Here is a 26,799-nt window from a genome sequence, read left to right as displayed (position 1 = left end):
TTATTTTTGCCTGTCTATATAAAAAGCTACAGTTTAACCACTGAATGTGAAATAAATGAAGGTGTACAACCATGATCGTAGTACATAAAGGTTTTTACCAAACCAATAATATGAAGGGACTTAACTGGCTCTATTAGTTACACCTGAGTCTTACCCCTTCCAAGTAGTTTAGTGTTTAAGTGGCTGTAATGTCCCAGTGTCAAACAACAAACGATGATGGGGTGGGGGTTCTAATACTGTACACTGGTTTATTACCTTTATTGCTTCATTCAGATTACTCTCAAGTAGTCAGTACTTTCCCAGTAAATTATGTAATCCCTATCTGTGTACACATAAACAGGAAAGCCTTTTTTAAAAAAAATTTATTTAAAAACAGCCTTCTGATTCATCAGCCTTTTGAATACAATGAGGCAGGTTGGCCCTTGCATTAGCTTTAAGTGTGGTACAAAGGGTGTGCTTTAATTTCTAACTTTAATTTTCTGCTTTCATTTTCATTTCCCACTTGAGGTATAGCTGTAATACTAATTGTAGTCAAATGGTTTAAAGCCACAAGCAGGGAAGCATTGCCATGTTTCTTAAACATGCATGAAGGCTTAGCAACTGTGTTGTAGCACAGAAGCGGGCACTCCCTTACAGATTATTATTAATATTATTATTCATCTTTTTTGTTACTAATGTGAGAAAGTTTATCTTTTGTTTAGTGTCAGCACCTACAGTGTTCAAACCACTGACCTCCTGGTAGATGTTTAGATAACTTTTTTTTTTTTTTTTTTTTTTTTTTAAACCAGCATCTATATATTTGTGGCAAAGCAATGCGTTGGAAACTTCCATTTGGTTAAAATAGCAGGTTGTAAATGTTGATGCTTTTAAACAAAACAAAAACATAAAAGTGAAACCATTCAACAGTGAAGCCTGAATCTGCTTAAATATACAATAACATATTTTTATTTAATTGTTATAAGTTTCACTGTATGTTCTAAATGTAAACGACAGTGTTAACAAAGTTGGCTGTCTCATTCTCCACTTGAAAATCAATGTTGTTTGTGTTTTCTGCAGCGGATTGGGACACGCAGAAATACTTACTGTATATAAAGCCAGTGGGCAGTTTGGTTCCGCTCTGTGGCAGGACAGGAGCCATACACATGAAGAGGGTTTTTTGTGTGTGCATAAATATTGTAAAGAAGTAATGATCCTGACGCTCATACCAGATGTTTCGGTAGCGTGGGTGGTCATAATCCTGGTGCTTGTTATGGCCTTGCAGCAGCACTGAGGTGTATAATTGGGACCTTTCTATACCCGATGCCCTACTGGAACACATCTACCTGCTGATTAGGATCCCACAGCTGGCAATCACACACAGGATGTTGCAATTCATGGGAAACTGTATATGCTGTGCCGAGTCAGGAACGTGCTCTGGGTGCCGTATAGCCGGATGTAAACTGACAAAGCCAATCTCGGTCAGATTACCAGTAAAGATCGCAAAACACTGGATTGTCAATTTTAAAAACACTGCTACATTCATCACCACATTCTTTATTGGGTTCCTCTCCATTAAATCATGTATGTGATTTTCAGTAATGCATCAGCTGCGGTCCAAAAAAAATTAATAACCACATGCTGTCTCATGTAGTTTGGAAATCTAAGTTTTATTTCTACTTCATTGATACACTTTATTGGAAAAAAAGTGTTATGTTGTATGTTTTAAGGTAGTGCAAGTGTGATTTTAATGATATGTTGCAGTAATTAAAGCAGTAGTTTCAGTGGAGTATTATATTCAAATGCAGTGCATCACTGGCAAGAATAAGTAAGAATCCAGAAATTATTAAAACTGGAATTAAGGTACTGTAGCAGTGCGTGACAATACGACTGTCATTATTCATGTTTTTGAAGCAGATTTTTAAAGGAAAAGGGTTGAACCTGGAAAAATATGAAGAATTAAAAGCCAGCTTCATTAGTAATAGAGTTCTGGTCTTAGCCTTGGTATTTCATTGTCATGTCTGAGTGCTTAACATGAAGCTTCTGTTGATAGTCTTACAGTATACTGTACGTGTTAGTGTTCCTGAAACTACCACTTACACTGTGTGTGCCGGGCTGTATAAGAAACCATAACTTCTATGGGCTGCACATCTGTGTTATTACGATGTACCATATCACCTCTGTTAGGAGCACAAGCTTCAATAGGCTAACATCTGTAAAGTCAAGTTTTCATTATTGCTATTTTGTACAGTTTGGCTAGACAGACACAGTGGACATTGTAATGCAAGACAGTAGGCATATCGCAAAAAAAATAAATAAAACCCCAACAAAGTGGTGAGTTAAGATAGCATTTGTACTCTTCTTAGTATTAACCCCTTCAAACAATCATTGATTAATTTATATGAATTTCTTCACGGCTGTATATGCAATAATAGGGTAGTCATTGTCATTGGTTCTCCAGCATTGATGTGCCCAATGAGCACGTAACCACATTAGAATACCAAGTAAATTGTATTTGGTGGTGACTAGAACCAGCATCATTCTTGATTGCTGTTGTAAAAATACTGGAATAAATTGGATCTTAGCAGGAGTGAACCTAGCCTCTGGGGAAAATTGAAAAAGCATGCAGGGTGTTCAGTTCCACTTATATAAAATACATTTACATGTAGAATACATATTTCTACACAGTATACTCAACATTTATATTGGTCATCACCTTTTTCTGTTTTTCGGAATGTCGTTTTTAAAGCATGTGGATTAAGGAATAGCTTCCTCTGCGTGCTATATTACTATGTCCGTATCATTAACAGGGTCCTAGTACAGATTTCATTAGTGAGGCAGGGATAGCTGCTCTCAGAGTGGGGACTGTGGAATAACATTATTCAATATTCACTTTAATAACTAAACATGGCAAATCCCTTTAACAGAATACAAATAGCTGGCATGCACGAAAGAGCTAGAGCAGATGACCCATGAAAGGATTTACATTACTTGTACAACTTTACTTAGTTAAGCAATAAACTGTGAGATGTAGGAGTAGCTGTGGGGAACAGGCATGAGTGATTCAGAGGTGTTTGTCACAGTAATGATGGAAATATTCCAGCCAGATCCTCGATCTCCAGATTTTTTGCTGATGATTGTGTTTTTAAAAAAATAATAATAATAATAAATAATAATAATACAAGGGATGACTCTGCTCTGGCAGTAATTCTGAAAAATGTGAGAATAATTTAGAAATGACTTGGTACAGATTGAGATAAACTAAAGGCAGTGTAAACGTGTTATATTTATACCCAAGTGCAATTTGTACAATTTATTTTTTATTTATTTTTTTAATTTTAAATAAAGTTCCAATCATCTGGGTACGTTTTTGAACCTAAAAGCTAATACATCTGTAGCTGAAATGTAGAGGATTGAGACAAGAACATAAGCTATTTAAAATAAGTATAAAGCTAAATATGTTTGAGTAGGGTCACTGTTTATATAGGAAGGACAGCCTTTTTTTTGCAAGAATATGCAGTGTTACAAACCTAATGCACAAGAATTGAGACATTTTCTCTAAAGACCTTTGTTGCACACACTGAAGAGAGCTACACTGTGTGCAGCTGCAGCAGTCCCTACTCTTTATTCTATCCAAAAAGTTCTGCCTATGCCCTTGAAACCATTGCAGTTGGAGCTCCTCCAAATAACACGTCACTTGTTCAGTTTAGAAATGTGTCCTTGTCTTGATTTCTAAAATGGGAGCAGAAGCCATTTCATTGAGAGAGGTCTTCGATTTCATCATCCTCATCCATGATGTGTTACAGTTGGCTTGAGGGAAAACTAATACGACAAATGTTTCAGCTAGTGACTACAACAGTGTAATGAGTGCACTAACCAGAACATTTGTATGCTTGACTTGGGCCTCGTACAGACACAGTGCGGTTAGCGTGACAATTGTATTAACAAGCTGCACTAGCTGCGGTTGTTTGTTGTACACACACGTCTTTCGTTACTGTTTTAAACTAACAACTGAACTTGGACCACCATTACACGACATTCGATAGGTTTGTGTGGTGGCAGCATGGAGGGTGTGTTTTTGTTTATGCTTTTGGAAGAAAGTACTGTATGTAATCGATCGAGAGCTCGTCAAGCACAGCTATGCTCTTTTCTACAAAACCATTGGAGATGCCATTTTTCTTTTTCTGCACTGCTAAATACAGTGGCGACGATCTGCAGTACCATCACGGTATATCGAAAAATTTGGTCGATCTTCTGACCAGAAGGCTGGTGGGTACGACTTGAGTGGTCTCCGAATGACTTGATTTTAAAAATGTACGCATGTCTAAGGAGTTGTATATGCGTCTTTGTCATTTACTGAAACCTTTCCTGGAGTGCCAGAACACACAAATGAGATATCATCGGTATCAGTGGAAAAGCGAATTATGGTTTTACTGTGGCATTTAGGCTGCTTAGCCTGGACCCCTTCCTCAGACCAAACATTTGTTCATTTTTTGGTCTCTTCTTTGGACCAGGTGAGTCACTGGTCGGTAGCCATGTTTATCACACTGAAATGTCTGCTAAACGATGATATCATTGCTTGCGCAGAAATACACCTTGCCCCTACTGCTGTTGTTTTAATACACACACACACAGTTGCTGTGCATTAACTAATCAAACTGATTTAATAACTGAACTTGCTACTTGTTCCAAACAGGATTAAATAGTGCTGTTGCCTTTTGCCGTATTAAGAGCAAAAGGTGATCTTGCAACCACATTTAGGCTGTGTGTGTGTACAAGGCCTTAGTTTCGTAAATGTTTTACCTTAGAATTTTTGATTTGTAGTTATGGATGATACAATTGCCTTGACCCTTGAGCCTTGCTCATTGCTGATAACCCTATGACCCTTGAGCCTTGCTCATTGCTGATAACCCTATGTTGCACGGCATGGGTCCAGAAACTGCAAAAATGGTCAAACTTAATCTCAACAGAATTATCTGGTGGCCATTTTCATGTTATCCTATTGGTGTCTAAACCATAAATGACTAAGACATTGAAAGAGAAACGTACTGGATATAATGATAGAAATTAGGACAAGGGAAGAAAGTTTACCAGAACTGTCCTCCCAGTTGAACATTGGCACTATGCATTGCACACCATTTTGTTATTTCTTTTTCAGGAGAAGTGTGTGTGTGTAAGTAATACAGCCTGTGGTTGTGCCTTATATATGTACTGTAAGAGAAGTTCAGTATACTCTGGTAATGATGTTCTAATGCCATTTTTGATAGGATAGTTCTCCAAGATGTGTACATTATACAAGAGGTGTGTGTTATACATTGAACGTAATTACGAATTATACACAGAGTATACCTTATTCATTGGGTGTGTGTTGAATAAGGTATACTCTTCCACGTTTACAACAATATAGTAAGCACATGTTGCATGAAGCATACTGTAGCCTTATACTTTTTAGTCCATTGTCAATTAGTACAATCGTCATTATAATATTGTATGAGTGATATTGCAAGAGTGATTTGTGACTGAAAAGCGCACATATTGAAGTCAAAATCTTCCTTTTACACACAGAAATCATGTTTAGCGGCTGTAAAGTGGGACTTTAGCAACCACTAAAAGGCTGCATATGCCTAAAAATGTTTCTCATCTGGCATTGTGCACCCGCTATCAAATTAGCACTTTGCCATCATTAATCCATTTAGATGATATTGAAATGTATTCAAATGAATAAAAGAGCATGGAATTGGGCGGGGATCTGGAACACTAAGTGTGTGCAAACATTATAATGAAATGTAAGGCTTTTGCCTTGCACTTGGGCAATTGCTTACCCTCCAAAAATGTTGCACCTCCTCTGACAAAGTGAAAACCATTGTAGAAGCGAGTAATTAAGAGCTGTATAAAACCACATACCTTCAGAGACCTGTCATTGGCCTCAGAATGGCTGCTGTGGTACACTTCCTGATGCAGCAACACTTGACTTGATGAAGACAGGCAGGAAAACCTTCGGAGAAGGGCATAACAGGAAAGACCAGTCATTTCCAAACCCAGGGTTACTTTGTTTGGGGTGCCGGAGGATACAGTGGTAAGGCATATCATCTCACTCAGCAGGTCTGGATGGAGGTTTATGCCTTTGGTAGCATAACTGATGTTGGCTGAGGCTTTTCCAAATAACTCGTAAGGACTGTCAGCTACTCCTCAGAAAAACTTTTATTTTATTTTCTATGCGCCAAGAGGACTTTGCTACCCTTCCTGTGACACATGTTTTTGTTTGGTTGATTTTCTTTCTCAACAAATCTCATACAGCGCCTACTGCTCTATGCACTCCCAACTCACCTCACCTCTGGGCTGTAAGTGTGGCCGCTAAATAACCCAATGCACAGGCGGCCCTCATTGCGACCTTCGTTATCATGATTGCAGCTCTATTTTTGCGTGTTGAGTAATTTTGCATTGCTCTTAAGCTTTACATAGGCCACAGTGCAAAATAATTTCCTGGCTGCTACCCAATTTGGATTTCGCAGCTACAGTTGTTTGCACTATGCCTGTCCTTGCATCATTCCCTGTATCTTTTGCCAAATGGCTTCTAGAACTCTTAAGACACCTGTAGAAACCTTATTTTTATCATTGTATTCTTAAGCAATGCGTTCACAGACTGGGGAATTGTAATGACAATTAGTCAAACTGTAGTTTTCTAATTGGTACAAATTTGCCATGATCCAAGTCTTTCCTTAACGTCTGGGTGAGTAAACATTACAAGCTAAACACTCATTAATTCATATCAAGCTGATTTGTTTTTAATTTGGTTGAAGTGTTTAAACGAATATTAATTTGGACTGTCGCAAGCAAAATACTTGCTTGTGACAGTCCAAATTAACGTAACAATATATCGTGAGGATCCAAGCCACTTTCTGTGTGTGTGTGTGTGTGTGTGTGTGTGTGTATGTCATCAGATTATGCAGATCAGCATACCCAAACCTTGCACTGGTGTCTTGTTACAGCCTCACCAACAATTCTTTTAAAAGCATTCATTAGAAATCTTTTTTTTTTTATTGGACTATGTTTGTTTTTTACTCCATCTAGATAAATGCAGAAGCACAACAATAATTCCACACACTATGACATACAGTAAGTAGTGTAACATGATTTGGCAACTAATGTCTGATAAATGGTTTTCATAGAATGAAGCACCATATAACCTTTTAGATTAGTAACCTTTAGTTTTCTTCATAGAATTCATACAAGCAGTTTTTTTTTTTTCTGACACTGTGATAGTTGGTAGAAAGAAAATGACACCCTGTTAGATGTGTTTTACTTGTTTCTTTCAAGTAAAATCTTTTTTTTTGTGCTCAGTTGTAGTAGCGACATTAGCAGTATAAATGGTTTACGGCCTTAATAACTTCAAAATTTTCTTTCTTGAACCAAAAACATTATTACTGTGCTTGTTTTCCCTTATCGTACTAAAGAATATAGCATATATACAATAAATGGGCATATTACCAAAACATACTACATTCTTTAGCATGAATACAATAATGTCTTTCTGAAGCACTTTAAGGTGTAACTTATACATATTTAACATCAACATTTTGTATTAAGGGATTCTATTTCAAAATAAGTATTTTTATGCCTGGTGTCAGTGCTGTCTGATTTCAGGTATAGAAATCGGACCATTCCATGCAGTTTAAGATGTTTCAGGATAGGTTTTACTGTGATCTCAATTAAGCACAACTGAGCTTAAAAAAACAAATCCTGAGTGAAAAACAGAAACTTCCATTTCCATCTCTGTATATAGTTCTCTCCTAGCACTAGTTCTCTTATGGTTTGTGTCAAATGACAAATGATCTTTAAGGAATTGCAGATGATTCTCTCTGGCTTGTAATTTATATGCAGAAAGAAACATTCATACAGGGAAGAGGGTGAGCTGCAAGTGACGAAGGCAGTGATGGTGACGTAATGTTTGTATAACAGTAATGAGAGAGCCGATGATTGAGCTTCTCCATTGAGAGAACATTTAGTATGATTATTAACAGTATGTCTCCCATATATTGAACTTGAATATACATGCTGGCGGAAAGGCATAAGAGCAAGTATCACTCCATATATTAATGTAGAAAACTGTGTCTCCTACTAACAGGTGGTACAGCAGCTGTGCTACAATAACTGACTGTCTACTTTGTAATTTGTGTAAAAAGCCTTGCTTCTATTAGGAATACCCTCACACTGTATGCAGCACCAACTTACTAAGTTTTAAATTCCCAGAAAAAGTCAAGAATGCATAAGGGGCACACATTATGTATTATATTTCTTGTTCAGTCCTCCTTCCTATTTGACCTCTTTTCCCAGCCAGTCGGTTCCAGTGTGCCGATGGAGAATTGAGCTGTATTTGATGGTTAGCAGGAACAGTACTCTGCTATTTAACTCAGCAGGGTTGTATATTTTACTGCCGATTTGCCTCTTCATGTGAAAATCTTGTCAAGATTCAAGATACCAGTATGCAGGTCACACAAAAATTCCTGCTGCGCAAAGTTAAACCTTTTCACCTTCAACTATTTCTGAAGCCGTTTTCTGTCTAGAACCAAACAATAAAATGCCATCAGTGTTGACAGTCTCCTGTGCCTATTGCATTACGTTAGTTAGAGATTTATGAGTGCTTTTATCCAGTGCACTGTACAGTGTTTGAAAAAGGACTGCAGTGCAATATCAGAAGCAGACTATTCCTGATGCAGGGCAACAAACTGGGTTTAATGTAGGGGAGGTGGGGGTTAGGGGGGGTAGTCTTGTCTTGAATGGCAATGTGTTAACTTTTTAATAATAAAGTGGCGTTACAGGAATTTAGGATTGGAGGAGTGAGTCTTTGTAAGAAACAGAGCGCCACATGGGATCATTTCCAAGAAGGGTCTTGCTTGTGTTACAGGAGGTGAAGAAAACACAATACGTCAGGCGCTGGAATCAAAAACCCGGCTGTGATCAAGCACACAACCACACATGGCTGTCACAACTATTGAATTTACTTGTTAAATACAACCACACAAATACATATTTTTTAATCCTCTTCTGTTTTTTTTTCTTCTTTTAAATGCAGCAGATTTTGTATAGCTGAGAATCTGTCTAGCTCTCACTAAAAGCCTCTACAAACCTTGATACAGCAAACCTGATGTCTTGTTTTTAAATCTTTTGGCCAGTTTTATCAGCTATGATTTTAACTTTGTTTTGTCTGTTTGTTTGTTTAAAGGCAGGCATTAGAGCTAGAGATTTCAGAAGTTCCAACTACGCTATATTCATTAAGTTTTATTCTTACTTTTGAGAATGTGTCTTTGCTTTATCGGTGCATGGAACGTGGTTTTATCAGGTACTGTACCTGACCTCTCTTTTACCTGAAAAAGGTCAAGGCTTTTGCTTGTACTGTAGGTGTGTCACGCCATACTTCACAGTGCTTCACTATGGGTGGTACTCCCTATTGGATGATGTGAAACAGAGCATTCTGGGTATAGAACAGGTGCACACAGCAGAGCAACTGAATCTTTTAAGCTAATCAACAACCTTCCCTGTCCGACCAACTGAACAAACAGATTTTATGTGGTAATAATGGTCATAGCAGGCAATGGCAATAGCATGATCTACATATCGTAATGCTCAGAGCAGAACAAACTCTTGTATATGCAGTGTTCTTTTTATTTGTGTCTATATAATCCCAATCTTGGGAGACAGTGTTCCATATGGAAGGCTGGGATGGTAGATATAAAATCCCTGAAATTGATAACGTTACTTTTTTTTTTAACTTGGAGTTTTAATAAACAAAACAAAACAAAGTAGAAATGTTAACCTTGCGTTGAAAGCAGAAGTTGAGGGCTGCAGGTACAGAAATGCAGTTTTATTTTGTTTTACTTCATTCAGAAAGCAGTAGTTTGCTCTACAGGGCTTTTCACATTTTAATTAATACCGCATTAAAGTAGATTGCTGTTTGTTAAACAACTAGAATGAGTTACAGTACCATGTCTAGGAATGTAATGTAATCTATACTTGGTTTATAAGGGTTTTGTAAAGAAATGCAAGGTACTTCAAGTGGAATTGATTGATTGATTTTAAAATGTGTGTGGTCCTGAAAAGTGGAGGAAAGTACTTCTCATTGGGACCCTTTTTTTAAACAAAGGTTTTGATGCTTTATGTTAAATCAACAACTATATTTTTGTGCTGTTTTTGTTTTTCTAACAGCCTGGACCTGAAGGTTGTTTCCGCAATGTGGTTTTTCTACTTTAACAGGTCTGACAGTCGTCTGTGGAGTCTTCAAAGAGTCTGCAGTCTGCTCCGCTCATAATCAACTCCTGGAAAATGTGTGTGAGGAGGAGTCAGGGCCGACAAGAGTGTAGCTGACAGACCTGGGGATTAGAGAGGCTTAGAGCAGGAGAGCTGTGAAACTAGGATGCAGAAAGGGGAAGAATGTGCAGTAAAGTTGTGCTGTTTTAACACAGGAATCAGGTCAACCTACTGTACAACCAACCACAAGCAAACATGGAAGGGAAGATGAGACAGCAGAGCTGTGCTATGCAGTAAGAAATAGGCACGCCTCCCATGTCAACGGAGTGGACCATGCCCATAGGTTCTCAAAACTTTTACGGGTGCAGAACCCCCATAATGCTGCTGTAAATCACATTTAGCAGCTTTAGTCAGATTTTTATTGGTTGCTAAAAATGCAGCGTTTGTAAAGGATGGTAAAGAAGTGAGTAATTAAGAGATGTATAAAAGCACATACTTGCAGAGACTTGTCGTTGGCTTCAGGATGGCTGCTGTGGTACACTTCCTGATGCGGTGATGCTTGGCTGTGTTGAAAAGGGGCAGGAACACATTCGGAGGAGAAGGGAAAGACTAAGAAGACCCTGCATGTTCAATCCCAGCGTCACGTTGTTTGGGAAGCCAGAGGATACAGTGCTAAAGCGTTATTGTCTCACTCCACAGGCTATCCTAGACCTAATAGCTGAATTGAGGGATGAGTTAGACCCCCGCGTCAATTTGGGGACCGCTATTCCTGCACATGTGAAAGTGCCGAGTTCTCTGCACTACTTTTCCACCGTTTCCAGTGCTAGGCAAATTTCTGGATGTAATGCTGAAAAGGACAGGCCGATACATATCCTAAGGATACTCGTATACCTGATATTGGGTGAAGCTTTTCCAAACAACTTCGTTTCATGCTGAGTAACCTCAGCTGTAAGGACTGTCAGCTCCTCATAAAACTTTTTTTTTTTTCGTGCACCAAAAGGACTGCTGCCCTTCCTCTGACATATTTTTTTTTTATTTTTATTTTTGTGCTCCACAAATGTCATACAGCGACTACTGCTCTCTCTACTCCTAACTCTACAAGTGTGGCAGCTGAATAGACCGATGCACTCATTGAGACCCTCTTTATCATAATTGTGGATCATTGTTTGTTCGTGTTAAGAGCAATGCATATAACTCAAGTGCAAAATAATTTAATTTTGCATCCGCAATTATTTGCACTGCGCCTATACTTACTTCACCCTCTTAATGTTGTGTTTATTAATTTGTTTTGATTTCTGACAGTGGCACTGATTGAAAATAAACCGCAGGACTTCATTGCTTGTAGATTCTAACCTCCACTGTTTTTATAACTATCAGGTCCAACCAAACGGATTTCTTTCTTACGAAGCTGCACTAGCAGGGACAATATAGCCACATCTCACATTAAATAGTGGAAGTAAAAAAATATTTTGTATGATTGTTTGGTATAATGTACTATTTAAATGTTCAAATGCTGATTCTGTGTTCTTGTGTCTGAATTCCTGTGTCTGTTCTGTTTCTATTTTCAGCCCTACGAGTCGGCACAATGCTGGTTCTTCTTCGGCAGCCTCCACCAAGTCTACTCACAAGACCTGTCTTGTGTGCTCGGATGAAGCTTCTGGGTGCCATTATGGGGTCCTTACATGTGGGAGCTGCAAAGTGTTCTTTAAAAGGGCAGTAGAAGGTAAGGTGTTTTGAATGTGCCCATTTGTATGTGTTGTATTTGTAGATACAGTCTTCACCAGATGCACAAGAATGTCGTTTTGGCAAGAATTTTTTTACCAGAAACCCATATGACTAGAAGATCATACTGTGCGTACTGGAATTGTATGTTTTTCTTGTATTGTTATTTTAAACACGAAGGGGTTGGTACAGTAATGTTCTATTTTCTTCAGAAAAGACTGGTGAAACTTCAAACACCATAGTGGGACCGAGAACAATAAATGAATCTTTAAAGTGGTATTCATGGGGAATGAAGAGCCGAACTACAAGTTTTATAATAATAGCTCAAGGGATGTATTGCATATTTTAAGTGCAGAAGGTTTTAGATATAAAATATTTTATAAGGTACGCATTAGGGGTTTAATTCAGAAAAAAATAAAACCTGGTCTGTTTTTGGATTCTTTCTGAAGATTGCTGTATTAGAACTAGACATGTACTCAAGGGAGAAGTGGTTTGGTTTGTGCATATTAATAAAATAATTGTTCCAAGTTCCGTGGTAGAAAACTCAAGTTTTTCTATACAAGCACAGATGCATAAAAACATCAAAACAAATCACTGCTTTCAAAAACATAACTGATTTAAACAACAATCAACAATGTAGGCCCTCTACCCCTAAAAATTGTATAACTAATGGATGTTTTTGAATTTTGTAGAACACCATCACAACTTGACTTCATTTTACATAGACTTTGTCTTTTTATTTTTTATTAAAGAGTAAGTAGTAGAGTTCCAAAAAAATATAGCATTATACGTCCCCATGTGTTGCTGCAACTGTTTAAATAACTTACCTGTAATTTATCTATTAATTGTTAACATCCTGACAACTTTTTACACTAACTTTTTAAAGTGTGTTATAAAGCTCTTTCCAAAATGTTCACTCTAGTGCACTGAAAGTGTAAGGATTATTGACCACATTGTCAAACAGGTAACACAGCAATAACTCTCCAGGAACTTAAGCCAAAGCACTTTTTTTTTACTCTGTCTTCCTGCAGTGATTTTGAGGACAGATTTCAAACCCCAGTGCAGTACAGTGGCCATTTTGAAAAAAGCTTTAACTAACTTTAAAGTTAGTTCTAAATGTAAAAAGTTGTCAAGATGTTAACAATGAAAAGAAGAATTACAGGTACATTATTTAAAGTTGTAGCAACACATGAGGATGTGTAACGCTGTATTTTTTGGAACCCTGCTACTTGCTCTTTAAGAGATGATTCTTAAAGTTATGCACACTGTCCTCTAAAGTCCAGTTATGAGATTATTAGATGGCATGCAAATAACTGTGGTTTCTTTGTTTAAATGTGTTTATACAGTACATGAATGCCCTATGAGCATTGTTTCCCTTTACTAATGAGGCACTTTCCCAACGGAGACCCTGGAGTTAGTACAACAGTATTCCTTTCTTGCACAGCACACTGCTTCCACTGCAGGTGCATTGCATCTTCCTTCCACATGAGCAAAGACAGTTCTCATTTAAAAAACAGCCCCTCTCAAACAACAACCTGTTTCAGTGCTAGTTTTCATTATATGCATTCCTCTCAGAAAAAAAGAGAAATCATTTAAAGTAAGACCCAAGACTGATTTTGATGGGTCCTTTTTTTTTTTTATTTAATGACATCCAGTTGGTACTTTTAGCATTTGAAGCAACACCAACACCCCTCGAGCTCTGCAGTGGCTTTGGTGAGATGTTTTAGCACTGCAGATAATGCATTGTTAGGATTTCTAACAATATAGAGGGGGTTAATTATGATGAGTAAGTCGAAATAACGATGGGGATCTGAAAAGATAGTCCTGCATGTCCTATGTGAAACCTTTGGAACTCTTTACTGTATTCAGAAGGAAAAAAAAATATGTAGCTGTTTGAAAGAGCAAAGCTGAAATGTGTGGTGCATGCCAACCCATGTGACTGCATACAAAACCCCATCTGGAGAATAGATTTAGATCTTCAAAAACAGGTTACTTTAAACACTAACACTTTTACCCAGCTCATCCTCCCATTCCACCTACAAAGTTGGACCAGAGTCAGTTTTTTGTTACAGGTTTATACAGATTGTAGCATTTAACTAAAACCAATTGTTATGATTTAAAAAAAAAAAAAAAAAAAACACTGAAACCAACATTATTGAGAGCATCGGAATCTGTGGAAATGTAGAGGAACCTACCTATCTCTGTTGTGTCATACATTTTTACATGCGCTTACACGGTGAACTGTGTAAGTCACAGTGATCTACTTTCTTTCTAGTAATTCAGTAGTTTAATTTGGTGACGTGGAGAATATAAGTATTTTAGTTCTTCTGAGTCTATACACAACAGTCATATTTTGCTTCTTTGTGCACTTATGAGAGAACTGGCTTCCTATGAGAAGTAAGTGAATGGAAACCCAGTGAGTTAGTAAGTGTAATTAACTAGGGTACTGGTATCCACAAGGGTTGGGCACACCCAGGAAGAATCCAGTTTACTGAACAATGTAAAGATAAATAAGTAGATTTAAGTTGAAAATGACAAAAAGAGGAGGAAATGATCTGTTATTTGTATTCCAGAAAGCTCTCTCTTAATCAAAGCGTCAATCAAACGAAGAAGAAAAAAAAAAAATGAACCCTGCTGAGGAACTTTGCCCTGCTTTTGAGTTTTGTAAAAACTGATCTTCTTTGTCTTCTTTGTATGAGTGAAGTGATCTCTAATGTAACCCAGTGTAGGTGGGTGCAAGTGATGTATTTACCCGGAAGATGTTTCTGTTGTGATTGGATGCACACATGATCAGAAGGCTTATCTCAAACTTTCCAATTCCAATGCACAGTCAGTAGAGGTTCATGTTGAACCTTGAAATACATAGAGAATCCCTTCATAAGTGTGAAAGTAAAAATATATGTATAATCTCAAAAATAACAGATATGATTCAGGATGTACAGATGTAGTGCAAATGCTTGGAATATGTGCCGAAAAAGTCATTTTAAAATGTCATTTATAAGTCAAAATAAATGTCATTTTTAATTCCTGTTATCTCAATGTTACTTTTTATTCTTACATTCTAACAGTAAGACATCCTTTATTATAGCTGTTATTTTTGTTCCCCCCCCCCCCCCCCACCTTCCGTCCATTTCTCCTGTTCTCACGTTGATGAAGGATGGAGGGCTCGGCAAAACATGGATGGTAAATAAAATACTTTTAACTCAGTCATTTTGTTACTTAATCAGAATTAATGATCTACAGTATATCTGTGCTGTAGAATGCATGGTTGTGATTATTTACTGTAAAATGCGTTCTGTGTTTTGTTTCTTTTTGGTGCTGTTTTACATCTTATTAAGAACTAATTTAGATTCAAGGTTTTTAGAAACAGTTTTTGTAACACATTACAGTGCACACGATGAATCATTTCTACCCATGCCACCATAAAGATGGTATGTGGTGATTACAACTGTGAGTTCCATTTCCTCTTCGCGGAACTTAGTAGTTAATTTTCTGCTTCTCTGTTTTATTGTTCTTTTAAAATTGAAAAGATGTAAAGTTTCTATGGAGTTCAGCCCTTTTGAATAGAGTTACAATATTTAATCCACTATTTGTGTGCATTTCGAATGAGTTGTCTTAAGTTCCTAACATGCCTGTGTTTGTTTTGTTATTATGACTTGTTTAAATAATAACCACATAAACTGCCTGTGTTTCTACTGAATGCCGCAGTACAACACAGAGTACTGATCACTGCTTTTTGTTGGCCCATTAAAAATGTCTTACAGTGTATAAAAAAATCTGCCTTTAAAAAAATTAAAAAGCAGCATTATATAATTAATTATATTCCCACTGTATTATTTATATTGAGCAACATGCAGCACACAAGAAGTTTATATCTCAGTACTTATGATGGTTTCCTGGATGTTGAGTTTGATGCAACACTGCACATTATTGTGTTGGTAAACAGATAATGGTGTTCCATTGAAGTAGAGCATACTATGGGGCAGGCATGGGGTTGCATTGGATTAATGTGCAGTATAGGGACCTGTGCATTTTAAGGTGCATAAGCAGCCTTTCACTTCCAGTACTTGGTTCAGATTCAGCCTGTAAGTCAGTTTAATCCTCAGCATTAGGAGGGGCGGTCCTTTGTGTGTGACTGTATCCTGTGATGTCATTGCATCACCTATCATGAGCACTGAATTCACAAAATGCATCCAAATGTGTTGTCCCAGCGGTGACGCTGCATGTCGTCTTTGCCGCTGTGTCCTTCTTTTTAATTGACATCATCGCTGAACCTGTGTTTGCCTCTCAAAGGCTACCCAATTCTCTCTGTCGGATTCTTAACACTGAGAATGCAGGATCAGTCCACCGTGATCTCTTTGAATAATAGCAACTAGAAGTTAGAATCAGAACAATAGTTTGGATGCAACAGCAGCTTAGTAACATACAGCAATAGCACTGATTGCAAATATTATATAGTTGCCTTTATATGTCTTTGTTGGCCTCCCTTGTTCTTTTGCTGCCCAGCCTACTATGTTGCAGATCGTGGTGTTTTATGAGATCTGACAGATTTGAGTTTCTCTTTATGTACCTGCAAGTCCTCTGAAATCAGGAAATACTGGTGTGGTTTATTCCTGATAGTGTTTCTTTGTAAAGAAGCTCTTGAGTCGAGCAGAAATAGAATGTGCACAAGTTCAATTCATTACAAGGCAAATAAATCATTCCTTATAAAACAAACTAATGAAACATATTTGGTTTTAATGCAGTTATTTCTGACCTGATTTACCCATGGGAGTTGATTCATAATGTGACGTAAAAGGTAATTTTAAATGTCAGTTGTTAGTCATAGCAGAACATGATACGTCTTCAGACGAGATGTACATGTTAACAGGCTCACATGGAATAAACAGTGTAGCTACTGCTCGTCCACTCAATTAGTTTCTGCTGTTAACCATCTCGGGGATCTAATTCTGATGTTTGCTATTGGATTCTGTGTAATCCTCTATGATGGTACTGTTTACCAAACTGTAAGTTTCTTTTTCTTTTTCTCCTAGGACAAAACAATTATTTGTGCGCTGGGAGAAATGACTGCATCATTGACAAGATTCGCAGGAAAAACTGCCCTGCCTGCCGGTTTCGGAAGTGCCTGCAGGCAGGGATGAACTTAGAAGGTAAAATAGCTACCCTAGTAACTTGGGTGCTCCTTCCTGTAACTACATTATTTCTTCCTAGTTTCATGTTGCTACAGTTGTTTTATTCCTTTGCCTTAATACTTGCTTCAAAATACAGGCCTTATATGTTGAAGTTTTGCTTCCATATCTTCCAAATTAAAAAGCATCACAATTCCATTGACCAACAATAAAGCATGTTAACACCACATTAGAACCACATCCTAGGTTTAGACAGGTGGTCCCTTGGTTATTATAGAAATTGGGGGACTTGTTTTTAATAGATTTTTAAACATTGAACAGGGTCAGAACCTCAAGTTCAAGTTGTGGGAGTCATTTAAAAAAAATTGTGTTGACTGGAGTTCTTGCTTGCTTTTATTTGAAGGACCATGGTTTTATTAGTTATTTTCTCTAAACAGAAGATGTGACTGTCCTGTCCTAAACAGGGCTCTATGTTTAGATTTTTAACTACTGGCCCCTTATAAATATTATTTGTTAGAATTAAACAGATGTAGAATATTTAGGTAGCTATATGATAGGTGCTATTTTATTCTGAATACACTACAGCAACATTTATTATTTGGTGGTTTGTGCAATATTATGCTACTATTGCTTTAATTGGAAGAGATACACGCTGTGACGTTGCTGTTCATTGAGTTCAGTGTATTTTAATTCAGTAAACAAAAGAAAAAACTTGTGCCTAAGGAAAAAAGGAAGTGAGCGAAGAAATCTCATCTTGGACATTGTTTGAATGCTTTGTGAACCCGGCTAAACTTTACCGGCTTACACTGTTATGTTGTCTGCTTGTGCACACGCATTTGCCTTTTAGTCTTGGTAGTGTAAGGGACCAGGGTTCTGGTAATCGAATACACAAAAAGGTTGCACCCTGTGTAATCAAATAGGAAACTATTTGAAATTCCCATCCCTAATCCTAATAATAAACACTATTAAAACAATATTCATAATACAAAGTAGTAACCTACTTAGAGCGTTGTCGCTTGTGCAGCCTCTTCCAAGAGCGCCAGTCTTACTGAGTGAAACCAACGAGTCCTGGAAAGATTCTGAATGGCATTTTGACCTGAACACATCGGCTCCCAAATCAAAGTTAGACAATTTGATCGCGTATCTGGGTATCCATTGGGTCATTTTTCTGTGAGACTGGATATGATGTAAACGAAATGTTGAATTCACAACAAATAAAGCTGCTGTTTTATCTGCAAGTCTGGGAAACTGATGCCAAACCAGGCAAAACGTTACTTTTTTTTCTGTGTCATAATGAAGCTTCCACTCTAAATGTTTGTCTTCATTTTTTTCATAATTACATTCTTTATGATTTATTGATTTCAGTGTTGATTTTCCTTTTAGTTTATTGGTTGCTTAGTTGTAGAAAACCCGATTTGTACAAGATTTGCCGCGGGAACGAATACCAACACAGCACTTCAGTACGCAGTCTCAGATTCTGACTGAACAACAAATATGATGCATGGTGGGAAAGTTAGGATTAAAAATGGTTTGTAAATTAAATTTTCAGATTTTTGACACACTGGCCCATTTTTCCTGGATTCATGAAACGGAAGCCATATGCACTATATATGTAACCCTCACCCAAGCTATCCAATTGAATGTGTACCTATCTTCAGCACAAACACTGAATATACTGGGGATACCAGAAGATGTTTAATGAGTTAGTTGTAGCAGGTGTTGTATTCCACCAAGTTAATTCTCCTATTTGGTTTAATCTTCAATGGTTCATAATAGCGCGATGCATCCACCTGGAAAGACTGTGCATACCTCCCAGGATGCCCAGGGATGCTCTCAGGAAAACTAATTTTCTGAAACCAAGCAGTGCAATAGGAATGATAATTCAGAATGGAGTCACAAATATAAACCAAGCATACTTTGAATGAAAGTAAATGTATTTTAATACATATGCTAAGCGCAGCCTGCACTACTCAAATGCCTACCACTAGGTGGCTTCATAACATGCAGACACATGCACTTACTTGAATAGTTCAAATAAAACAAAAAATAAAATAAACACTATATTCAATTATAATTTGTTGATACACACTTGAATTGAACACATATACATTGATTTCAATGTACAATAACTCAGTAATATATATTATATAGCGACTAAACCAAAAATACAGTTTACTAAAGAAAAATACAGTCACTCATAGTATATAATATAACGCCGGCACAATTAAAAGTATTATTATTTTAGTACAAAATTATAGCAGTAACCACATAAATAAACAGTGAGAAGGAAACTTGAATGTACAGATGCTATTTTAAATTGAGTACACTCACTAAAGTATATTCAAAATGGAGAGCACTTTGTTGTTTCAGTCCAAGTACTTTAAAGATGGCGCACTTGTTGCGTTGTGGGAGCGACCCAGTAGTATTTGAGTAGCGAGAGAAGAAAAAAAAAACAATTTCCAAAAGCAGTTGTTTAAAGAAAAAATAAACAGTTCCAATTAAACAGTCCCTTGGCTAATATTACACAGTCCCAAATCTTCACCACGTGGGCATTTTATTTGATTAAATTTTTGTATATAATTATTTTAAAAGGATGCAGTGAAATAGAAACAAGTCCTTTTTACGCAGTCTTTGAACTGGGAAAACATGATTTTTAGATGAAGATTCAGTAGAGCCAATCTCTGGTCTCTGTGTATCCGATTCCCGCGTAACTTCAGCAGTCACAGCACGAGTCTGCTCTTGGTATCCAAGTAGCAAAGGGTACAAACTGAATTAAACGCTGTTTCATTTTTTTAGCAAATTTCCCACTGAGCCAAAACACTGTCTTTAGCTCTTCGTTTTAGTTTGTATTTATTTCTTTAATTATGTTAGGGTATTGAATTGGTCTTGAATCTGGAATGCTAACGTAATGTACTTTACGCAGCCTCACAAGTCACCAACTCCTTCTCGTCACTTCCATCTCTCTCTCTCTCTGTCTCGAACTTTCCTTCTCGAACTTTCTTTCTCCCAGCATGCATTTCAGCTCGGCAGCACAAGGGGAATTGTAGTTCTTCTTGTAACAGGCTGCATTACAGTTGTTCAACAACAATATACAAACTAAATGCAGTTATTAAACATTTTCAAAACAGAACAATTTACAAGTCCCCCAACTTGGAAGGGACTATATATGTATTATAATAGTTAAATGTAACTGTCCCAGTCAGGCCTGTGGTGCTTCATAACTACCGGCCAAACTGTGCTCTCTACTGGCCCTGGCCCAACGGGCCATGGTTAATGTCGAACCCTGCTAAAGATAAGGCTCCTTCTACCTGAATAGGAGAGAATGTCTGCAGAAACTCTGCAGCCCAGAGATTAAGGAAAAAATATAAAAATAAATGATTCCACAGCCAGACCATTAATGACCAGTTTGGTGCTCATTGAAAATAACTTCTAGCCTCCTTCTGTTTGAGCTGTATGTTGTTGTTCGCTGAAGGTCATCCCACCTACTGGTTTTCTCCAGAATGGCAGCTAATGAATCATGAAATTTCAGTCTGTTGAATGACCATCAGTAAATGTGTGTTGGCTGCTGTGTTTAGTGAGCCAGCTCTGCTCAGTAACATGATTCACACAGTCTTCCGTGTTGCAGATCAGATGCCATTAATGCAGTCAGTTTATATTAGAAAGGGGTCATTTGTTGGTTTGTGAGTCACTGAACACATTGAAAAACCTGTGCAGGCACATACATAGGATCCTCGTAATCCATTAAGTAAACATAAGGTTATAGTGAAATACACTTTGATCATCTGCTATAGTGTGATGGACACAATCAGTGTGTAAGGGCCCCCATGTCTTTAATGTGCACCCTAAAAATGTAAATAAACAGTAGAACATCTTTTTTGTTTTTGTTGTAATCGTTCCTGTTTTTGAAGACACAGGTTCATTTTAAGATTTAACATGCCATCTTCCTTTTAAGATCACATGTAATCTGTGAGAATTTTTGTTTGGAGAATTCTGTGTAGAAAATTTGAATGTAATGCTTTTTATAAGTGAGGCTAGAGCAGTATTGCCAGCAAGCTAACTCCAGAACTATTGCAAGAAATACTTAGTTTCTTGCCTGGGTTCAGTTGAATATTTATAATCGTATTTACCTTTTTTTATTTTTTTAGCACGGAAAACAAAAAAGCTCAACAAATTAAAGGGAATTCAGACGCCCTTTGAGCAAGCAACACCGTTACCAGATGAGCAGGCACAGGCTTTGGTTCCCAAATCGATGCCACAGCTAACGCCAACCATGCTGTCACTCTTGGAGGCCATCGAGCCAGAAGTTATCTACTCAGGATACGACAGTACCATCCCTGACACGTCCACACGCCTTATGAGCACACTGAACAGGCTAGGGGGAAGACAAGTGGTAGCTGCAGTAAAGTGGGCAAAGTCATTACCAGGTTTGAAACCCTTCACGCTTACTGTTAAGAAGCAGTCGCTGACATTCAGAACAGCAGAAAGCCAAGATGTTTTGTTTTGATGTTGGTAACGGTAATGCTCCAAAACGCGATTTTGTTTTTTTCTTCAGAAGCCTTTCATTTATTGCATCTAAGAAATATCCTTGTTAAAATCTTATGTGCTTTTTTTCTTGCTTTTTTTTTTTTTTATTGATGAAGTTTCTTTGGCTTGATGTATAAAAAATATTTGTATTTAACCAATCCTATTTTCCTATCTAGGGTTTAGAAGCCTGCACCTTGATGATCAAATGACCCTGCTACAGTATTCCTGGCTGTTTCTCATGTCTTTTAGTCTGGGTTGGAGATCCTACAAGCAGTCCGCTGGAAGCATGTTGTGTTTTGCACCAGACTTAGTCATAAACGAGTAAGTGTCTAATAAGAATGTTTAGGTATAAATGAATTTTACAAAAAACGTGAATTTCTTTTCAAGTTACTTAAACAGTCCTACACTGATATATGTACCGTAGAATAACAAAGCATTTGAAAAGGAAGACAAAATAACACCCAATATATAATAAATAGGTTGTGTAAAAAGAGTCCAGTAGATCTATTTGAAAAGGAGTGTGGCTGTCTATGGTAGTTCTAAGTGGATTTATTTTTTCATTGCTACAGGGAGAGAATGAAGCTCCCTTACATGTTTGAACAGTGTGAACAAATGCTGAAGATTTCAAACGAGTTAGTACGACTTGAGCTTTCATATGAGGAATACCTCTGCATGAAGGTTCTGTTGCTGCTTAGTTCAGGTAAGTCTGTTTGATTTGTGATTCTGCATAATAAGGTTATTTATTTACTTTATTTATTTATTTAAAGTCAGGCTTGGACTATTTTACTATGTTGTGTTAGTAAAGTATATACAATATACATATGAAGTATTTTTTAAATCCAGGTAATTTTACATAAACAACTCGCTAATGTATATGTAATATTAGGAATGTATATGTTTTTGTTTTGTTTGTTTGTGTTTTGTCAGATTTTATTTTTTTTGAAATTTTAAAACAGTTTGTATGAACTCTATGGAGTTCCAGAAGTTGCCCTGCCATAATTTGGGGGAGAGGAGGGGAACAACATATATAAATTGTATAATTGCATTATAAATAGATACACAGATTGGAAACTTAACAAGCTACAATTGTGCACAGTGTGACCGAAGGGAATATATCAGTAGGACCTACTGTAACAATCTGAGGAATTTAGGATTATCATCTTGATGACTGACTAAAGTATTTATTTGAGATTCAAAATCCTTATGTGCACAGTATTGTCATGGTAACAATCGGGTTCCCAAAGAGAGATTCTGGAACTGTGCATGAGAGATTGTAGAGTAATTGCTGCACTTGTGGTAATGCTTACAAGAATGTAGGATGTGTTAGGACCACGCCTCTATTGTACTTTATTATTTTGGGGCACAATGCCTTTTTATCAGTGGCATCAAACAAAAAAAAATGGAGCGCAACGGAGCCCTTTGAACTGCTTCCCCCTACTGTTTTGCTTAATCCTTTAAAAATAATACAACAGTGGCCAACATCCTAGGACCTACAAAGAAGCCTGTTTCCATTTGCCCCTGAACGGTTCACTGAATTTTATTTTTTGGTTCTCAACAATCTTTTATCTTGTATTTTGAACTTGCTTGGCATTTGGAAACCTGCTGAATGACAATAAAAAAAGGTATTCTATAACCATTAAACCCTATATGAGCAATGTCTACGGTAATTACAGTACTAAATTTGTTCTTGTAAAACATTCCTGGTTTTATCTTGTCGTTAACTTAAGTATTCTCTTTGTATTCGTAAGTACACGCTGAATTACGTTGCCTCCAGTTTGCGGTGCTATACTTTTGAACAGCTGCTTTTTTTATTTTTTGTTAAGCTGATTTTTACAGCTATGGCCAAACATTTTTCATTACCTACAGTTTTAGGATTGAGACATGAATAAAAAATAATAATAACAAAAAATATATAAATAAACATAATTTTGATATTTTATTTAACATCATGTATTCAAAACTACAAATTGATATCGCAAAAAAAGTCTACCAGAAAATTTTTTGGTTTGGTTTTTTCTCGTGAAGTAGATGGAAAAAACTACCAAGCCGAACGTTATTCTGGATGTTAATGTAACATTCATTAGGTTTCAGTCTACATTATGAAGCAAAATTACTTCATTCTATAGTGTGATAAAGAACTTGGCTGTGGCTGTACCTAATTTTTGTGTCCATTGGATCCTACCATGGTGTGGGCCCTGATGCAGTTAGCAGTTTGAGTGCTGTACCTGGTGTGTCCTGCTCTTTCCTCTGCAGTTCCTAAAGAAGGCCTGAAGAGCCAAGGTGTATTTGATGAGATCCGCATGACCTACATAAAGGAGCTTGGAAAAGCCATCGTCAAGAGAGAGGAAAACTCCAGTCAAAACTGGCAGAGGTTTTACCAGCTGACAAAACTCCTAGACTCGATGCATGAAGTGAGTAATGGAACATTTCCAACCATACAAAAACAAATCATAATGGATTAGTTTTAATAGTTATTGGCATAGATTAGATTTACTATTTGGAGTAAAAGCTTTGAGAAATCAAGCCGAGAAATGTGCAGACTGAAAAAGACGCATCAGCCAAAACGTTTCTACTTAACTTTGTTTCTTGTAAGTTTTATACCTTATCCTTTGTAATGTCTGAATTTGAATAAACATGTTACACATTCTTAAATAATAAACAGTTATCTAACCAATACCTATGAAGAAAACATTACAATCATTTATACATATATGGCAGCCTGCCTGATCACCACTCTCCTTCATGTTCACACTAAATCAGCTTTTTTTAGAATTTAGTTTGCTAGTTAATTTTGTTCTGTGTTTTTTGTTTTATGTTTTTGAGAGTTTTTTTTTTTTTAACCTCCTGTTTCTCTCACACAGTTGGTTGGTGGACTTTTAAATTTCTGCTTCTACACGTTTGTGAACAAATCACTCAGTGTGGAGTTTCCTGAGATGTTGGCTGAAATGATCAGCAACCAGTTACCAAAATTCAAAGACGGGAGTGTCAAGTCACTTCTTTTTCATCAAAAATGACTGCCTTACAACATGAAAAATTGCCTTAAATGATCTGTGCTTATTGTTTCTATCCCTCAAACTGTCATGCTTGGAGTATAATTGTTTAGGCACAGTATGCACTACATGAGGTTTACAGATGGTCAGTTTGGGTCAGATGATCAGCACTTAGAAAAAATAATAATTCATTATATGGTGATTTTACTTTTAAACTGCTGGAATGTTTAATTGGCCAGAAAAAAAGAAAACATTGTACTTTTTTCTTTCTTTTCATTTTTTTAAATGACTATTTTGTATAGTTAAACTACAGTATAAGATTTAATTGTATGCATGCAAACTGATAGAAGTTTACAATTGTATATCAGAAAAGGGAAAAGCTGTGCTTTTTTTTTCTTTTTTTTTTTTTTTTTAAAGCTTATGCCGTCCTGATGTTAGCAATTTTTGTAACAGTCGACTGTCGGTATGTTGCACACAGAGGGTTATGCTTGCTTTCCTTATTTGTATGGGACTTTTTGTATATTACTTTTAGAGATGATTTACCTTTTGTTTTAAATCCGTCTTGGTTTCTTTTGAAGTGGGGCAGCTGGAGATCTGAAATAAGTGATTGATTGTTACAAAAGATGTGAAAAACTGTTTTCCCGTGCTGCTTTGGGATGTTTTGTTTACCCGGGTTTGATTCCCCCACCGCCACCCTGATTTTTGCAGATCCTATCATTGCATTGTATTCTATAGCCATGAGTCTAAAAATGTTTTGATCCCATATTCGTTGTACAACACATGATGATAAATTAAGCAAAAATCAATGCGTGTTGGATGATTTTAAAGCTGATTTTAAATGCAGTTTCAATGTTACTGCACCCCCTTAGTGCTGTCTAGGCTGGCGGTTCTGCTTTTATTTTTTTTATATCATTGTTTTTTATCGCATGCTGTCAAAGTTTTGTAATTCGCAGCATCTGTTTTCTCTTCACCACCTAAGGCAATTTTGCCTTTTATAAATGTATCTTATCCCTCACAGCTTTATTACCCAGCAGCCCTATGTTGGCTAATGTGTTATTATCACTGAGATTCTTAACACATTGGCATGTTTATTCCAGTTAAGCCTGATTCCCTTACTGTTTAATTGGTAATTTGTTGAATGTCAGTCCATTTTTAGTAATTGAATGAAGGGGATATATATATATAAAAAAAAAAATAATACAGCGATTGTGATGCTGTGAATTGATATATCAACTGCAGTACAGTGTTACTGTTAACGTATTAGTAAGTATTTTAAGTATCTTATGAAGGCAATTTACACCCATTACTTGAGCGTATAATGAATGTTAGTGAAAGTTCTCTAAAGATCAAACTGGGGGAAAATAAGTATGAAGCTTATTAATATCAAAGAGCAGACAAATGATTGTAGCCTGTTGTTTTAAATTGTGCTACCTATCTTACTGGTATGTCCTGTTTAAACATCAGTGTATTCATACAGCTAGCTGCAACATGTTACCAGACAGGTCTGTCTGTACAATCACCTTAGTATTTCCCACAGTTTTTCACACATGCATTGCTCTTGCTCAAGTTCTGTATTGGAGAAGAGATAAGTGTTCAAGTCCTCTATTGTTGGTGGTTTGCTAGATTGATTTCTGTAATAAGTACAGGGGTCCAGTTTGGTTTGGACTGGTCACAATTCATCCCTCCCTTTTAAAATCTCGTGCCATACAGTTTGTTACTTTTTTAAATTTGTGTCAAACTGTACTTGTCTTAAGAGACTGCTTTTGTTAAAATAACTCTGAAGGCTGCAGAACCCCCTTCAGCCTTTAAATAACGCTCTCTCTGTTAACAGCTCACAAAAAAATAAGGCAGTCACATGATCAAAAGGTATGGAAATCCGCATTGCAAAACAGAATAGATTGTATTCATTTCAACAGTTTGGACTCTTGTTGCACCAGCTTACAGACGTATGTAGTTTAGACGTTGTAATCTCATCACCGTCATGAAAAGCATAATATACAAAATGAAATAACCAGCATGTTTTCACGTTTATTCACAGTATATGTTCCATACGTTTTTATATTAATTACTAGATCTGCGATGTGCTAGAGGGGACTCTGCAGCTTTTCACAGTATAAAGATAAATGAATGTATGATATGATTGTACAGTGTAAAGCTGAATGTAATTATTTTTTATTGAACTTTTTCAGAAAATATATATATTATAAACCAGA

General features: G+C 36.8%; 1 protein-coding gene across 5 annotated transcripts in view; it reads left to right on the top strand.

Annotated features, from left to right (window-relative positions):
• The window catches only part of LOC121324080 (glucocorticoid receptor-like), a 48,056-nt gene extending 21,257 nt beyond the window's left edge, over positions 1 to 26,799 (top strand). For 4 of the 5 annotated variants that reach the window (XM_041265534.1, XM_041265532.1, XM_041265533.1 and 1 more), the window contains exons 3-10: positions 11,790 to 11,944; positions 15,100 to 15,126; positions 16,977 to 17,093; positions 21,218 to 21,496; positions 21,773 to 21,917; positions 22,166 to 22,296; positions 23,850 to 24,007; positions 24,458 to 26,799. In XM_041265534.1, the coding sequence (XP_041121468.1) occupies positions 11,790 to 11,944; positions 15,100 to 15,126; positions 16,977 to 17,093; positions 21,218 to 21,496; positions 21,773 to 21,917; positions 22,166 to 22,296; positions 23,850 to 24,007; positions 24,458 to 24,610 (1,165 nt within the window). In that variant the 3' untranslated portion in view covers positions 24,611 to 26,799. The remainder of the gene's footprint in view (positions 1 to 11,789; positions 11,945 to 15,099; positions 15,127 to 16,976; positions 17,094 to 21,217; positions 21,497 to 21,772; positions 21,918 to 22,165; positions 22,297 to 23,849; positions 24,008 to 24,457) is intronic. The other variant, XM_041265537.1, reaches the window with a different exon arrangement.

The sequence above is a fragment of the Polyodon spathula genome, chromosome 12 (assembly GCF_017654505.1).
Source record: "Polyodon spathula isolate WHYD16114869_AA chromosome 12, ASM1765450v1, whole genome shotgun sequence".
Taxonomy (NCBI): Eukaryota; Metazoa; Chordata; class Actinopteri; order Acipenseriformes; family Polyodontidae; genus Polyodon; species Polyodon spathula.
The sequence above is the reverse complement of the archived record's forward strand: the minus strand, read 5'-3'. Positions and strand labels throughout refer to the sequence as shown.